The following is a 16,897-nucleotide window of genomic DNA, read 5'->3' as shown; positions in this document are numbered from 1 at the left end:
AGGCCTGAGTTAAAGCTAATTGAACTTTTAAACGTGGCTGTTATTCTCTTGATGGATTAATTTGATTCTCTGCATAAAACAACTTCCTTTCATGGTCAGTGTGACTGTAAAACACATTGACATTATTTAACAATTCAGTTCAAAATATTTACCCCAAAGTTGAAGCCACACTTAATAAACCCTGTACATAAACATGTTTATTTTCTTTTTACAGCAAGTTAATATGCAGGTTCAAAATGTCTAATCAGACATCGGTACACAACATGAGGTGCCAAAATCAACTTCAGTGGGGGAGAACTGGAAATTAGAAAAAAAAAAAAAAAAAAAAAGGTATCGCCACTTCTCATACAAGTAGGGTACATACTGTATTTACACAAAATGGAAAAAAGCGTTTGAAACACTCCGCAGCACTGTGTGTGGTTATGAAAACATCTAGTTTTTCAGTGTACATAAACTTCACTTTGTACAGTATGTTTTGCGGAAAAAAAGCAACCGCCTCATTCCTTCTGACATTCACAAACAATGTTTCAGGTTAGGCAATAGAAAGAATATGAGGGAAATGGCTTACCAGAAGATGTAGAGCCTTTTAAAGCTTTAAATAATAATATGCAATCAACATAAAAGCATTCAAAATCAGGCCCTCTGGTCATCAAAATGTTCTAATTTGAGACTGAGAAGATGCTCACAATCAGGAAAAAATAAAAACTGACAGCGCTGACTGAAGTGGATTTTGATGAGCAGATGGTTTGGTGAAAACTTCATGCAATTTCAGGCAAGATGTAACAGCGCCACCAGCCCCATCCCAAGCACCAAACAAAAGAAAACAAAAATATCTTTTTTTGCCATTTGTTTTTAACTGACTGATTCGTTTAAAAAAAACACCCTGTAGTAAATCTGTACAACGAAAATACATTTGGGATCTACATCTAAAGGTACATTATTAAGGTTATATACACTCCCACCCATCCATATATTATCTTTACAAGTAGACTTCATTCAAACCCAAACATTAAGAAAACCCCGACTAAACGGGGAAATGGGATCACATCAAACATCCATTTTAAAATCGGTTCTTACTGTACCTCAACCGTTGATCAGCCCCTCTGTTCTCGTCTGTACAGTAAACTACAGCAGGACTAAAATCTCCCTCATCAACTGGATGGACTGCTACTGTTACAGGGAATTAACAGTCGTCACAGTGGGGGAATGATTCTCGAGTGACGACAGCTGTTTATAATCATCTTTTTGCAGTGGAACTAAATCAGAACAAACCGTGTTAACGATATTTCGAGTGACTTCAAGAATACAAAATAGAAATCGAGTCAGAATACGGGCACGAACCCAACTCTCCTGTATTCTGACCCAATACAACAAAAGGCTTTCAACAAACTTAGGCCTCTTCACTGAAGAGAGCTACACTATTCCATCAATAAACATTTATTTTCTCTGGTCTCAGGTGGGACTGGGTTGGAAAAGAGAAGCCATGTCAGCCTTAAACACTTTGCCCCTGACGTTTTTTGTTTGAAAGCAACCGATAAAAACAGAACCTTGTGTTTGAGATCTCTTCCGCAGATTTGCTCTGTTGTTCTGAGTTGCGGCGTTGAAATTCATTCAGAAAATGGAAAAACTACGTTGTACAAAGTGAGATTCTCACAATCTCTTTGCAAGAAAGAAAAGTATTAAAGAATGACTTGTGCCCGCCGTCTTTCAGAATACATGTCGGCAAATCCTTTAATATCCCTGTGTTGCTGCTGCCCCTCTTAGTCAATTTTCACATTTGTGTAGATCTTCCTCACAAAGGCACTTGTTCCCATGTATCCAACGGCACCTGGAAAACAAAGGTGAGTTTGTTTTCTAAGGCCAATATATAGTTTTGCACAAAACAGCACAAGAGCTACAGTATTACATCCAAAACAGAATAAAAATGTCATGCTATACTATGTCATCCAAAATTGCAAAAAAAATGTCATAGTATAGTATGTCATCCAAAATAGTATCAAAAAAGTCATAATATAATATGGCTTCCAAAATTGCACAAAAAGTCATAGTATAGTATGTGGTCCAAAGTATCATAAAAATGCCATACTGTAGTATGTCCTCCTAAATTAAATGAAAAATTCATACTTTAGTATTTGGTCCAAAATTGCATTAAAAAAGTCATACATGCCGTCAAAATATCATAAAAATTTCATACTATAGTATGTCATCCAAAATAGCATAAAAAATGTCATACTACTGTATGTCCTCCAAAATATCATTAAAAGAATATTATACTGTGGTATGTCATCCAAAATATTATGAAAATGTCATACTATAGTACATGGTCCAAAATATTGAAAAATTTCATGGTATAGTATATCGTCCAAAATACCATGAAATTGTCATGGTATAGTATGTCATTCAAAATAGTCTCAAAATGTCATGGTATCGTATGTTGTCCACAACATCATCAAAAAAGTCATACTATTGTATGTCAAGGAAAAAAGCATAATATGTCATACTATAGTATGTCCCCTAAATAGCATACAGACCTGATCGCATAAAATTGCCATAGTAGTAGTATAATGTCCTAAATATCATTAAAAAAGTCACAGTATGGTATGTAATCCAAAATAGCATAAAATGTCATAGTACAGTATGTCCAAAATAGTATAAAAATGTCTTAGTATAGGATATTGCACAAATTTGCACAAAAAAATCATAGATCAAGCATAAAACACTCATAGTATTATATTAGATCCAAAATACATACATACATACATACATCATCCAAAAAAGCACAAAAAAGTCACAGCATTATCTGTCACCAAAAAAAGCATAGAAAGTCATAGTAAAGTTTGTTGTTCATGATAGCTTAAAAGTCATGGTATGTCATTCAAAACAGCATCAAAAAATCAGAATATATTATTTTGTCCAAACTAGAATAAAACATGTATGACAATATTATAAAAAAGTAATAGTATAGTACGTTGTTCACTTTTGGTATTAGTTATCAGCCAAATTAGTTGTTTTTATATTGTATATTGGCAAAAAAAAACCCAAGACCAAACATTATCATGCATCCCCAATGAGGTTGTGGCCATGTACTCCAGGTCTCTGGTACCGTAACAGACTTGGGAATTAAAAAGTTTTGGCTAAAGAACGCTGAATTCTGTGTATAGTATTTGTCAAGGAGTGGTGAATTTTGTTGGGTCCTACAGTATTTAAACCAGTAGATGGGGGACTCACCACACATGATTCCTAGGGCGGTGCTGAACACAGCCATGTAGCCGAAGTAGAAGGACGTCTGGAACAGACCGTACATCCTGAAACACAACAAGGATAAAACTGCATGTAAGAAATGCATTCGATTCTTCTAATTTTATACATTTTCTGATTCTATCATTTTTTTAAATGTTTTTTTTTTCTAATGAGGACATTACAGAGCTCATGTTTGTATGTGGTTAATGAATGCTCAAACTTACTTAGTTTTGAAGAAATAGTAGTAAAAGGAGTACATGTAAACATAAACAGCAGTGGATGCAGCAGACAGGAAGCTTGTCCATTGCCTATAAGAGAGAAGAAAAACGTACACAGACTTAAACAGAGACTTAACCAGCAACACAGGACACTTTTTGTCTAATTAACCCCTTAAAACGTGGCTGGGTCAATATAAGATTTCTTGGGCTGCACTGAGATGCCCGTCAGAGGCTCTTTAACGCTTTGAAACCAGAGCAAGTTGGTTTGGTTTCTTTCTTATCCATGGTGATAAAAGGCAATGAGCAACTGGGCAAGAGATTAGTAAAAGGTGACAAGAAAATTACCTAAAATTTGTTTGAAAAAAGATGAGAATTATTAGAAAATTATCCAACAAATAATAATAATAATCTATATTTATAATTATCACAATTTTAAAATGATGTTACAGTATAACAAAATAATTATAAAATATATAACTAATGTTTTTTTCACCAGTACTTTTTCTGGGGGACTTTTTCATGAGTTTTTGTTTTTTTACTCTCCTTTTTTGGTCATTTCGTGTTAAGTTGCTCATTGACCTATTCTCATGGTTATAAAAGAGGTTTGCTACCAGTTTGCTCAGGTTTTAAAAGGTTAATAATTCTCTCAGCTGCCAAATAAGGATTGAGGAAGGTGAACATGAAAGTCATGAAATGCTAAAAGATTATTTCCCACCACTAAACTCTTAAGGTGGGCGATGTATTGAATATATCTGAAATATTCTAATTAGGGCTTTTCTTGAATTACTCCAGTGGAATCAAACTTAGCAGTTCAATATGAAAATTCAGTGATCCCATACAAAGTTTTAAACTTTGCATGGACTCCGCAGGATGTTCAGTGTGACAGCAGCATTCCCGTCAGATAGTAAACAAGCTAACAGCGCTAACGACAGGTCATTAATAAAGATTTTTTGTTGACACTCGAGATCAAATAAAACTGTATTGTATTAACTTGCTGTGGGCTGTAAATTCACCGCTTCTAGGGAGAAAGTCTCTCCTCTCCCTCCCTCCGTGCCCCTGCCTGCATGTCTGCGACAGCCTGTACCAAAAAGTAGCGTGAAAGTGAAGAGCACTCACTCTACAGAAAAATCTGGGGACCAAAATGTCCCCGGAAGTACACTGCAGAGCACATAAACTGGCGAAAAGAGTTGACTGAAGGTCCCCGTCTGAATCTCTGTCTCTCAAGGGGCAGCCCTAAACCGAATATCATTTTCTGTGTGATTTAGCAGATGACCATATCAAAAAATTCCTTGCATATTTTGTAAATTATTTATACATTAAAAGCAGGCCGTGTTTATGTGCAGGAGACTTGCTCTCCCTCTTCCTCTCTTTTCACACACACACACACACACACACACACACACACACACACACACACACACACACACACACACACACACACACACACACACACACACACACACACACACACACACACACACACACACACACACACACACACACACACACACACACCACAAAACTGATCATCCACGCCCACCAGTTTAACCTCAATCACTGAGTTCCTGTTGATTCAAAATTGATGAGAAACCAGAGCACGTCAGAGGTGGTTCAGTTTTTGCGATGGCAGAGGTTAAACTGACTACCATTCTCTGCAGAATATGATACATATCTCTTCCATCACCTAAAACACCACCCAGTACCGAACACAGCAATCAAGCCAGCCTCCACTTTGAGAAAGACGTTTTGCAGTACATATATATACTCGGCATTTCAGTAAGAGCCAGCGAGAACTGACTTCAAAATAAAAGTGGCCCTCCTGTGAACATGATAGTCAATTTCATCTTCATTCAGTGACACAGTCAGTCTGACAATGTTAAATAAATGAAAATACATGAATAAATAAAACAAAATGAATACATATTAATTAATAGATCAAATAAATGATCATTTAAAAATACTAATAAATTCTTACAAAATGCATCTAATGGATAATTAAATTTCTATTGTATGAATAATTAGTCAAACTTAAACCAATCTGACTTTAAAATGACAGTTTACCACCTTAGAGGGTCACAAAGACAATATCAGGACATTCTGGTGTGGAATTTCAAAATTAAAGCCCTCTAAAATGTCATATTCCAGCTGTGTTCCCTCTAAATTCACATTAGTTTGCTGGAATGATCACACTGGTATCATGCGTCAATCAATCACGTTATTTTAGAGAAAATATGAAAACAGAGATAGATATCACATAGACAAAAAATATGGAGATAATATTGAGCTATGTCACCCAGCCTTATCAAACTTCATGATATGACATAAACTGCGGGAAAAGTGAGTCACTCACCATCTGTAGTCCTCAGCGTTGAGCAGGAAGTACGTACACACGATGGTGACACACACGGTCACGATGCACAGGATAACCAGGACCAGCATCATGAAGCCGTACACGTAGTAGATTTTGTACGCCCAAAAGGATGTGAAGATGAAGTACCTGAAGGACGAAGAATGATAACATGCCACCTGCTGCAGAAAGATCATCTCAACACAAACAAACACCTCAGTATCACAGCACAGACTTACATTTCGATGAAAATGGACCCGAATGGCAGGATTCCTCCGAGGCAGACGATGACAGCTGGCTCCATGAACCTGACACACAGGGTTCAACATGTGAGTACGACTGCATACACTGAACACTGTGCACAAGTGGTCACATCAGATCCGCTCTCCTCCAAGGCAACAGTACATGACATATTGTGTTATAGGAAGGAAAAGGGAAAAGGGAGACACAGATTGGAAATTCAAGCAAAGACTAACAGTGGCCTAAAGTCACATCTACCATTTCCTGCTGGCAGACGGCCACGGTGCTTGGCAGAAGGTTGCAAATGTTAATACGCTCAGTTCATCGCTTTGCTATTTTTTATTATCCAAACAGTTTGTTTAGACAGCAAAGCCATTTTCTACTTCAGACCTGATGGCATACACTTGAACACAGGCGCTACAGTACTTTGGATTCATTTCATAATGTAAGTACAACCTCCTCACTGATCAGTCACCAGACCACCAGCCTGCATCGATAAAAAGCGCCGTCTGCTGTGTTTGAATGCACACTGGATCCTACATAGTAGTACTCAGACGATTAGTGAATCATAACACTCATATTTTAACATATCTGAGTATCTAATTAATTTAAAATCCCCTAAATTTGCGGGTTATTTGCCACGTTTTTCCCCGTTCCAGATCATTTCAGTGAGGTGACTTTATTTTCTTGGCTTTCATGCATTCATAACACTGCAGACTGTGGTGTTTATTCAGAGGGTTTAGCAAGCTGGTTGTGTTGCTTTGACGTGCAAACACAAGTCTCATGCACTCTTTGTATATGATTTGTTCTCTTCTAAATCCAAAACACTTCCAAAAACCTGATGATGATGGTTGATGAATATATGAATTTTGTTTTGCCTGTCTGCAGCTGCAACATTTAGGGAAGTTTTCACAGGCTGCCACTGCAGGGTGTACGCATACTGACGAGACAGCTCTTCAAAAGGGGAGGCTGGCTGGCTGTTAAAGAGGCACATGACTTTATATGCAGCAGACTCTTCTATGAGCGGAGCACGCATTTTAAACATCACTATTATTATAGTCAATGATGCTCATTTAAACATGGGGAGCCAACATCATGATCATGAGTAATACTCAATATATTGTGCAGCCCTAATCAATAGTACTGTATATTTTAATGACATTTTTGTACAGTGGGTATGTACTATAAGACTTACAAATGTCTCTGACTCCAGTCTAGTGTCACCAAGGCAAATTCCTAAACATTTACCATAATCGGAGACTAAACTGACCCTGCCTGAACTGACACCTACCATTTCTTCTCTGGGATGGGTCTCGGAACAGCGTTCACTCGGCAGGGGAAGTTGGGCTGGCCGGACAGATTTCTCCCCAGGATTGTTCCCACGAGGTTTAACGGCAGAATGACAAAGAAGCAGATACAGCAGACAGCAACCTGCGGGACACAAAAATCATTAATATTCCACTGGGTGGTCCAACATTCAGGGTGTTTTCAGATCTATCATCATTTATCTAAATTGTCCTTTGACTGCGCCCCAGGAACGTCTTGCTCAGCTCAACGGTTTTTAATAAACTGCTGAAAACAAGAGGTGTTGGATCTCTTGATACCAGGATTTTCACATGAAATGCCCACAGTCTGATCTAGAGGTATAAATGCCCAAAACACAAGTGTTCATGAAATCAGAGGGATAACAAATGCATTCAGGCGTGTGGTTATTATCAGATGACCTTCGTGTTTGGCCAGAGTTTGAAATCTGCCCCAGATTTTTTGACGTCTGCTAAAATAACAAATTTGGCTGCTGAAGTTGGAACATTTTTAATGGTTTGATTTCAAGATGGTTTCTTGACACTTATGATGGATGGTATGTTGTGCTGAAAGACACATAGCAATTCTTGAAGGCTGTGTCGAGCCAACAAACAGCCGTTTGCAATTAAGCCAGAGAGGAGTTCCTCTGGAAAGCGTTCATGTTGTCTTTTTTTTTACTGTTCAGTTTGAAAACTTTGGCACTACATGTAGAAGTCAACTCAACAGAACTGAGAAACTGTATTGAGTTAGGGGAGTTTACGTCATGTGGAATGTGTTTTATAGGATGTGATGTGTTTTTAATTTTCCTCAGATGAGGCAAAGATCATTTTCTAGCAAAGTGTGAGTTTACACACTTGTGGGTGAAGAATTTCCACACTTTCCTCATTTCTCCAGCCATCTATCAGCTCCATGAAAGGTTACTCAATATCATATCACCTCTAGCACAGTGCTGCACCACCACACAGATAAACTGAAGCTGGGTGATCTTCATAACTCTGTGGTTTTCAGGGAGGTGTCGCTATGTCAGACCTACCATGGTGCCAAACGGTATGGCTCTGGAGGCGTGGTAGTAGATAGCAATGAAGTTGATGAAGAAGGCGGTGCCGCACACCATAGCTGGGATCAAGAATGCCCCGATGAACATTTGCTTAATCCATCTTCTGCCTGTATTACACAAATCAAACAGCATTATAAGAGACATTCACAACAGCATTTGAAAGAAGATAAAGCTGATGGTATCCGGAAAGAACTGATGAGATGAATGGACTTTTACCTCCTTGTTTTGCATACAAGCTTCCCCCAAAGTAGCCATTGACAGGGGAGGTGGCAGCATACACGAAAATGGCTGTGCTCAGCATGGATCCTCTCCTGCAGAGAAAAATGATATGAGTGCAGCCCAGTGAGGTCCAATGCTCTCTCTGTTTTTGGGCTTTATTCCCCTTTAAGCTGGGATTTTATATTTATAGTGTTTTTCTACACTTGAGTCTTATTATATATTTTTTAAGCTACATTTCCGTAGAGAGCGTGAACTTTGCCAGAGAAAAACACTAACAGATCTCTTTTCATACAGATGGATTTCTCTTTTTTTTTTTAGATTAGTTATTTGGCATTGCTCTTAGGATAGATATTAATAGTGAGGAGATAAAATATTTAATAAGAGATTCACTTGAATCTAAGCTAATCAAATCTACCTTTTCACTAACAGAGAACTGGATCCAAAATGGAACCTGGTATCTGACTCCAAACCTACAATTACAACAACAAGTTACAACCAGCAGTGAGCTGCTAACTACTCACTCTGTGTACAGATCCTCCACCATAGCGACGATGATGACGATGAGGGAGACGGAAAAGATCTGGCAGCCAGAGCCGATGAGCGAAGAGAAGATCAGTGGATGGCTCGACGGCCGAAACACATCACCATGTACTTGCTTCCACCCGTACTCATCTCCCAGGTCTCTGTCCTGATGGTGCACAGTGACAAATTCAAAATGAGATGAAATTTTTCAGAATTTCTAACAGGGGATAAAGTCTTTGAGCCTGTTTAGACCTGGTATTAATATGCATTTTAGTGATTGGACACAAGTGGACAGCCAAGACATATTGCCTATTATTCATCTCCAGATTTGGTTACTGCCCCATGCCAGTTACGTCCACTTTTGCCAGCTGCTCTGTAGCACGCTTGCTAGTCACGTTAGTGGTTGTGTCAGTAAAGCTGGAGATATCGCTGTTAGCAAAATTTCACCCGTCTCCTTCCATAGGGCAAAACGATGAATGGCCACGCAGCACTTCATCCAACTCATAAGAAAATGGGTAAGTTATAGAGCGTTAACGTGCTTTTCCCAAAAAACACCACATCCTGCACTGAAGATGTAGTCATTGGTGGAGATGCATCAGGATATTTTCAAGATCATCTCAACAAGTGCTTTGAGTGATCAGATCACAATGCGTTATTTACACTTGTATTAAGTGCGTGTTAAAACACGGTAATACCAGGCATAAAAAGGGCCTCAGTCACAGGTGCGTTGGATCAAAAACTCTTGGCTTGGAAATTAAAACATAGAATCTGCTAACTGTCAATCACCTGTCCTGTATTTACCTCAAAAAAACAGAAACAAAAAGACAAAACTCCAAATTCACAAAAACTCCAAGAAAGAACTAATGACAAAAAAAAATAAAATATACCAAAAATCAATTACACAGCAAAGGACAACGTGCTCAAGAGCAAATTGTTTACTCAAGAAAAACTTACCATGTCATCCATTTCCTCCTCTTTGCTATATCTGGCATAATCCTTTCTTAGTGTCCTCATCAGAATCATGGACACCAAACCCACCAAGAAAATGACCATCATGAAGGAGTTGAAGATGGAGAACCAGTGAATCTTAAAAAAGAAGGAGGGGGGAGTAAAATCAACAATTACTGAAAGAAATAACCATGCCATAAGGCTTATTAAATCAAAGGGAATACATCAAATATTAAACGCCTCAATAAAACAAAGCTAACTATTTAGCGGGGTGAAAACATTTTCAATAAGGCCTTGCTGAATGTATTATTCAGACTATTTCGAGGTAGTTATATCACACAAATACTGTTTATGAAATCACCGCTCTCAGCAGGCTCAGATCGACTGTACATGTCAGGGCAGGAAACAAACTGTTTCATCCACAGGTTTTAGCTGCTGGTGGACTGAAAAAAAAGTAGACTCCTAAAATCAGCCAAACTTCCTTTTGAAAAGTTCCCAGCTGGCTTCCCGCCATAACAGCAGATGGAGTCGATATGTCAGCCAACAGTTACCAGACTGATCAATTACATCACACCTACCATAGTACGAGGCTAAACTCATACCTTCTGAAAAGTCATATGCAAAAGTGGGCTCTTATAACAAGCCACTGGTGTTCTTGGCTCACATCATACAGCTCAAACGAAATGAAAACCAAACGTATGAATTAATAAATTGTCTTAATCTATCGCTACTCTTTATAAACCAAGGGCGCTGCTGAGTAAGAAATGTCTGGAGCGCTGTACTGCTCACTTGTTATGACATATACATCTTACTGTGAAGTGAAATTTGGGGGAATGCATATTAAAAAAAATCTACAGCCTATAATGAAACTTCAGAAAAGAGCGCTCATAAAGCTCGCTGTTATGAATCTACTAATATTTTTAATAGGATCCTACACTTTAAAATTTGTAGAGATTGTGTACTTGAAAACATTAGATATACTTTTTTAGAGTTGTAAGCAAAAACCTTTTTGTCTGTGTTAAATTTTTATTTTAATTGAGCAAAGGGAATTATAATATAAGAGGGTTGTTTATTTCATTGAAACATGTTAAGTGTGAAGGAATGTAAAATATATTTTTATTTCAGTTTTGGAAGTCAGATTATGTTATGGAGTCAGTCATAATCAGTCATGATTATAGTGTAAAATAATTCAGGATTGATTAAAGTGCAGAATAATTAAGGATTACAGTTAGGAGTATAATTCTTTTATTAATTCATGTATTTTCTTTCATTGGTGTTGCTGTTATTCTGGGTTATTCTTTGGTTGATATAGGATAGGCAAAAATAAGCCTTGGACTTCAGCCTGAGAAATTTGTGTGAAATAATCTTGTTTCTCATGATGCATGTAACCGAAATAAATGATTTATTTATTCAATAATTCAATCACTCATTCAATAATTCAATTATATTATTCAACTCACCCTGTGCTGGAAGAAGGATGGATCGAGGTACTTGTCGAATCTGTCTTCGAACTTCACATCCGACTTCTTCCACTTCACCTGTCATAAGAAAAGGTTCATATACTGACTAATGAATTCACATGTTTCCATGACCTGAACCTCATTGAATTACAACACACACACTACTGACATAAAATGGGAACTGGCATATAAAAACAACCACTGAGTACTCACAGAATAAGACATTGCGATTCTTGTGTTTGGCACGAGTCTGACTTTGCCCTCACTGGTCAGATTCACGTCAACAATTCTGTTGCCATTGAAGCCGATCTCCAGTTTCTTGTACGTCCACAGGTAATGATCTTCTCCGTTCTCATCTGCCTCACCGACAATACCTTAAAAAAAAAAAAGACATGCATTGGAATTAGAGAGCTGGTTCTTGTGGTCAAACGGACAGGTGTAAACAAACGCAGAGGCCTCGGTTATACAAAATTAATAATCACTGTGTGTAAATGCCAAATAAAGGTCACTTCCTACACTGCTCATTAACTCTGTAACAGCATCATCTGTATTCATTTGTAACATTCAGTGTTTAGGCAGCAGCTGTTATCAAAACTGGTCTCTGCTGGCCACCTTGAACAAAAGCTCACTGAGCAAATCAAATCAGTTTGATGCAAAAACAATCACTCTGAATCAATTACCACCTGGATGCCTGTTATTTTAGGTCTCCTAAAAAACTGCATATTCATCCTCTTATTTCTGAAATGCACAGGGCCACGACACATTTATTGTAATTTTAGAAATTCAATGCTATTCCCTTGTGGTAAAACATACCGTAGCATATGTGAGGTAAAAAAAAGTGTCTGTAATGAGATTTTTTTACGTAAAGCTCTAAATATACCTTTGCCTCTAGTGAGTATCACACTGCTTCTGATTATAGCATTGGAAGAAGGTATATACTTCTATGATTAAGCACAATATTTTAGATGACAAATTAATCTTGGCAGGCAATGTTTTTAGTCTATCTTAACAATCTTGTGCAGGTGAGCTAAATCGAAGTTAATACACTGTGGAAAGTGTTGCTGCAAGTGTCTTGTGGTCAGAAAGTGATTATCTAGAGATCTGCTGCTGCAGGCTTTCTGTGACTAACCCAAACCAAACATGTCATTGTCCACTACATGATAAGCGCGCTGGTTTGGTTACCACTCTGGCAAACCGGACATTAGGTCAAAGTCTATATTTATTTATTGTCATTAAGGCATGAGTGTGTAAAATACAACATGGTGACCTGAGAGCGACTGTCTGTGCCCCACCCACTACCAACAACATCCGCTTACAAAGCTACGTTTGTTCAAATCTAGGAGTGGCACCTCTGCACAAACTATTACCACGCATGCAAGTGATCACACAGATAGTTAAAGCATTAAGACAAATCTGTAAGGCTGTGGCTAATTTAACTGCTTGTAAGCACAGAATAACATTGGAGCACTTCAGCTGCAAGGTTAGCATCCAAACCGTTTTTCCATCTGTGAGTGAGTTTTAAGTGTGTAAGTAGTCCCAAAATTCAAGGTTTGACTTCGTATGTTTTATTATCGACCCATTTTCAGTGAAGCAGGAATACGAAGCGCCCAACAACAACTACATTTTCAAGTATTTCTAGCATTTTAGTTTAGAAAAATATGTTACATAATTCATTTCTCTGTCACAGCTTATCCTATTCAGGAGTATGCGCAGCTGGAGCCAATCCCAGCTGACACTGGGCGAGAGGCGGGATACATCCTGGACACATCACCATAATGTCCTGGAACCATTCATGCATTTAAACTTACAGGCAATTTAGAGACAATTAACCTAACCTGCGTGTCTTTGGACTGTGGGAGGAAGCCGCTCTTACACTGGAGGAACATGCAATTCCACGCAGCAGGGCCCAAGCTGCCAAGCTGGCTTACACTTGGGACGTCTTGCTGTGAGGTGACAGTGCTACTCACTACACCACCATGCCAGGCGAGATATGATATATTCATGATTTCATAATTAAACAGTAGAGTTTTTATCTGACCCATGTAAAGTGGTTTCTAAGCGGCGAATATAAGAATAGAAACAGCTCTCTACAGTACAGCAACCAGATAAGATGACAATAACTCAAGACAGCAGCTAATCAACCAGAGTGCCTCATTGTTCAACAGATTGCGAGGAAAAACATACTGAACCGTTAAAAGCCACCACACGTACTGCGTTGAGTTGCCTTTCAATAATCCATTTAATACATGATATAAGAGTATTGTTACAGCCTGAGTAGGTTGTTCAGAATACTTTATTCATCCCAAGGGAAATTCTGTTCGTAACAGTGCTCCGCTCAACCACAACAAACAGGTAAGAAAAACAAAACAATGCACATAGTGCACATAATGACAGAATAAGGATGTATGATAGTCCCACCCATGAATAAGAACTGGTTTAAATTCTGCAATATCAAGATTAACACATTGATACACAGGAGACCATCTCTCTGTATACCTTTGGAAGAAGCTAATGAGCTATGACGCAAGTAAGTAACTCAGAACAGAAACAGGAGGGAAGATCATACTCCAAATCACATGACAACCCACAACTCTGATGTGTATCTGACAGTTTCTCAGAGATCTGTCAAAGACAAGGAAAAAAGAAATGAAGTATTACTTACCCCAGATGGGTAGGTCATCTATGTACATTTGGTACCAGTAATGATTCTTTATGGCGTAGACAAAGGCATCCCGTTTGGCTTTGTCCAGGTCAATTTCACAGTAAGTTGTCTGCATGACTTCATCTACGGGGATCATAAACACCGAATAAGTTTTGTGGTGCAGAAATGAACCCACAGATGCAGAGACAAGAGAGAGACGACGTCAAATTTGTCGTTCAGTGTTCTCCTATGTACTCAACAACTCAAAGTTGTAACAGTACCTTTGAACTTGATGTCGAGGCCACTGAATTCCAGCTCCACTCCCTGCAGAGCCTCTCCAAGTGTTTCATGGTAATGACTGATGGTCTTCTTGGAGCCCGCGCAGAAGGGCAAAGAGAAGTATTTGTACGTCTCCTGTCGGTTGTGGTAAGGCCCCACTGTGTTCATCCATAAAACTACCTCCTCCTTATCTTTGTACTGCAAAGGACAGACAAGGGCGGTTATTGTGATGTCCAGGCATGCCACACCAGTTCTTCTAGTCCTACTGGTTTCATATTTTAGCTATCTGACATGTCATGTGTGTTTTACAAGACCCTGTCTGTGACTTATTAACACCTTTATAATACATGTTCACATAAGCAACAAAACAGCTACAAATACATTTGGCTTAAAGATGACTTGTCCAAAGTAACGTTATCATCACATTTCTACTGAAACTAGCTGCATGTAGTATTCAAATTCATGCAAACTTAAGAAAATATCACAAACGTATCGCTGCAAGATAGTAAGAAGTAGTGTACGTAAACTATGTCTGCTGACAGTCAAGGAAGTTAACTTCAATGGTATAACTGTCTTCACTAATTTAACAGCTCCCACGCATAAGACAGCGACGTTATGTGGAAAACACAATGTAATACACATCACTGACTTGTTAAACGTGTGTAATTATTGCGTCTGGGTCTGATAAAACTGAAAAAAAAAACAAGAAATACCGAGAGGCCCCGACGTTTAACCGGTGTTTCGGCATAATGTAATGTTAGCTGGCATAACGACCATCGCAGTCATCACTTCGGGTAAACCATGTTTATCTGGTTTTCCACGAGGTTAAATCCTTAACACGTTCATTGTGACAGTAGTTTCTATTTTGTTTAACAACTAACTAACGCTAGCTAGCCCAACTTGAGCGCAGTTTCCGCCGGTGCTCAAGGAAAGCTCAGAGTGGAAGACGTGCTAACGAGCTAGCAGGCAAACGTTAGCCGTAAGCACTTAGGCCGACAAATGGTGACAAGTTAGCTAGCTAATTGCACGCCTGTGTGTTTGATAGCTCACCTAGCATCGATAAATAACCCAACAGGGCGGGCCAGTTACTCTGTCGTGTGTGTAATTATGTTTTCTTGTGTGCAGCTAGCCGTCGCAGCTACAGTTAGCAGGTTACACAGAGCACAAACGTCCATTATTTTCAAGGCTCCCCCTTTTCAATCGGCCTCTCAAACCGCCGTCTTACCGTGTGTTCATGTTCATCTGCGTCCACAGGTAATAAAGAGCCCACTATAGCGAGAAAGGCCGCCGCTGCTACCTTCCACCTGGAAGATCCCATTATTTTCATAGAAAGTGTGCAGAAAGATTTGGGATGTTAGCTTTGTAGGGCTATCCCACCTTCTTCCTGGTTGTATGACAGAGGCAATTTTAGGGATGCTCTACGCATATGGCGTAAGCGCTTCACCAGCGCACATCGCACTCAAACTGGATTGGCTGAATTGAGTCACATGACCCGCAGTCTCCAGTGACCGTGGAAAGCGATGGAGCAAACGGTGAATAAAGAAACCGTGTCGGCATCGTCCGCAACCTTCAGCCACGTCATCCGACTGCCAGAACTGGAGCTTCAGCTTCACCTCTGACAGAGCTGCATGACACACGATCCGCGCGCACAACAGGTCTATTCACCGCCTGATGAGGCCTGAAGTTGTCTGGACAACATCTCACTTTTCATGCATTCATACGTGCAATTCAAAGCATTTAACAGCCATTCATTTTATCTGCCTGGGTCGACTGTCGTGCTCCTCTGAGGGTAGTGCAGATAACTTTTACCACGGGTTAAGACCTTCCAATACACACATGAACTGATAGATGTATTATTGAGAATATAAGATAAATATCTACCATTAAAGCCTATGACCATTTGCTGTGTAAGTTTTTCATAAAGTTGGTAGTACTTCTCTTATCAGAACCCCAACGACCAAGCATAATAAAAACAGCTATATTTTTTAACAACGCCTGTTTACAGCAGCAGTTCAAAGGTCCTCCAGTTTGATTTAGCTTTACAGATACCATTGTATAGATGTGAGACAACAGTCAAACCTTGTCCTCAAAAGGAGACAGAGTCAGCTCCCTTGAGCATTTTAAACATTATGGCAGTAATTATGACATACACTGGGGGGAGACACATTCCCCATGATATTCAAAAATACAGAAATATCCTTTCCAATATATTGATAAAAAATAATTAAAGAATGCAACAGTCATATTGTGTACACTGACATACTTACAGTTCTTTAGAAAACAATGCATTCATTTAAGGGTCACAGTAACTGATAATAAAAATACTGCTACATCTACTAATACTACTACAGCTACTACTACTACTACTACTGATAATAATAATAATTATTATAATACTAATACTAATTAATAACTCTGTAATAC

At 38.8% G+C, this 16,897-nt stretch overlaps 1 protein-coding gene across 1 annotated transcript; it reads right to left on the bottom strand.

The window, feature by feature from the left end:
* Positions 1-177: 177 nt before the first annotated feature.
* On the bottom strand, positions 178-15,890 carry tm9sf3 (transmembrane 9 superfamily member 3). Its single transcript, XM_088086201.1, has 15 exons — positions 15,699-15,890; positions 14,476-14,671; positions 14,216-14,338; positions 11,767-11,927; positions 11,554-11,631; positions 10,100-10,231; positions 9,145-9,311; positions 8,621-8,715; positions 8,381-8,511; positions 7,337-7,476; positions 6,045-6,113; positions 5,809-5,955; positions 3,465-3,548; positions 3,229-3,305; positions 178-1,828 (listed from the first exon to the last, which is right to left on the bottom strand). Exons 1-15 carry the CDS (start codon positions 15,798-15,800, stop codon positions 1,761-1,763), a joined length of 1,770 nt encoding a protein of 589 aa, XP_087942327.1. The 5' UTR covers positions 15,801-15,890; the 3' UTR covers positions 178-1,760.
* Between the last annotated feature and the right edge of the window lie 1,007 nt (positions 15,891-16,897).

The sequence above is a fragment of the Plectropomus leopardus genome, chromosome 13, assembly GCF_026936395.1.
Source record: "Plectropomus leopardus strain MGB_pleo_1.0 chromosome 13, ASM2693639v1, whole genome shotgun sequence".
NCBI lineage: Eukaryota > Metazoa > Chordata > Actinopteri > Perciformes > Serranidae > Plectropomus > Plectropomus leopardus.
This window is presented reverse-complemented; position numbering and strand designations above follow the sequence as displayed.

Excerpts from the sequence above, each read along its gene's own strand:
- tm9sf3 (XM_088086201.1), bottom strand. The coding sequence starts at position 15,800 with ATGAAAATAATGGGATCTTCCAGGTGGAAGGTAGCAGCGGCGGCCTTT. Across the intron at positions 11,632-11,766 it reads GAATCGCAATGTCTTATTCT|GTGAAGTGGAAGAAGTCGGA; the intron begins GTGAGTACTCAG and ends TTCTTATGACAG. Across the intron at positions 3,549-5,808 it reads AACGCTGAGGACTACAGATG|GCAATGGACAAGCTTCCTGT; the intron begins GTGAGTGACTCA and ends TCTCTCTTATAG.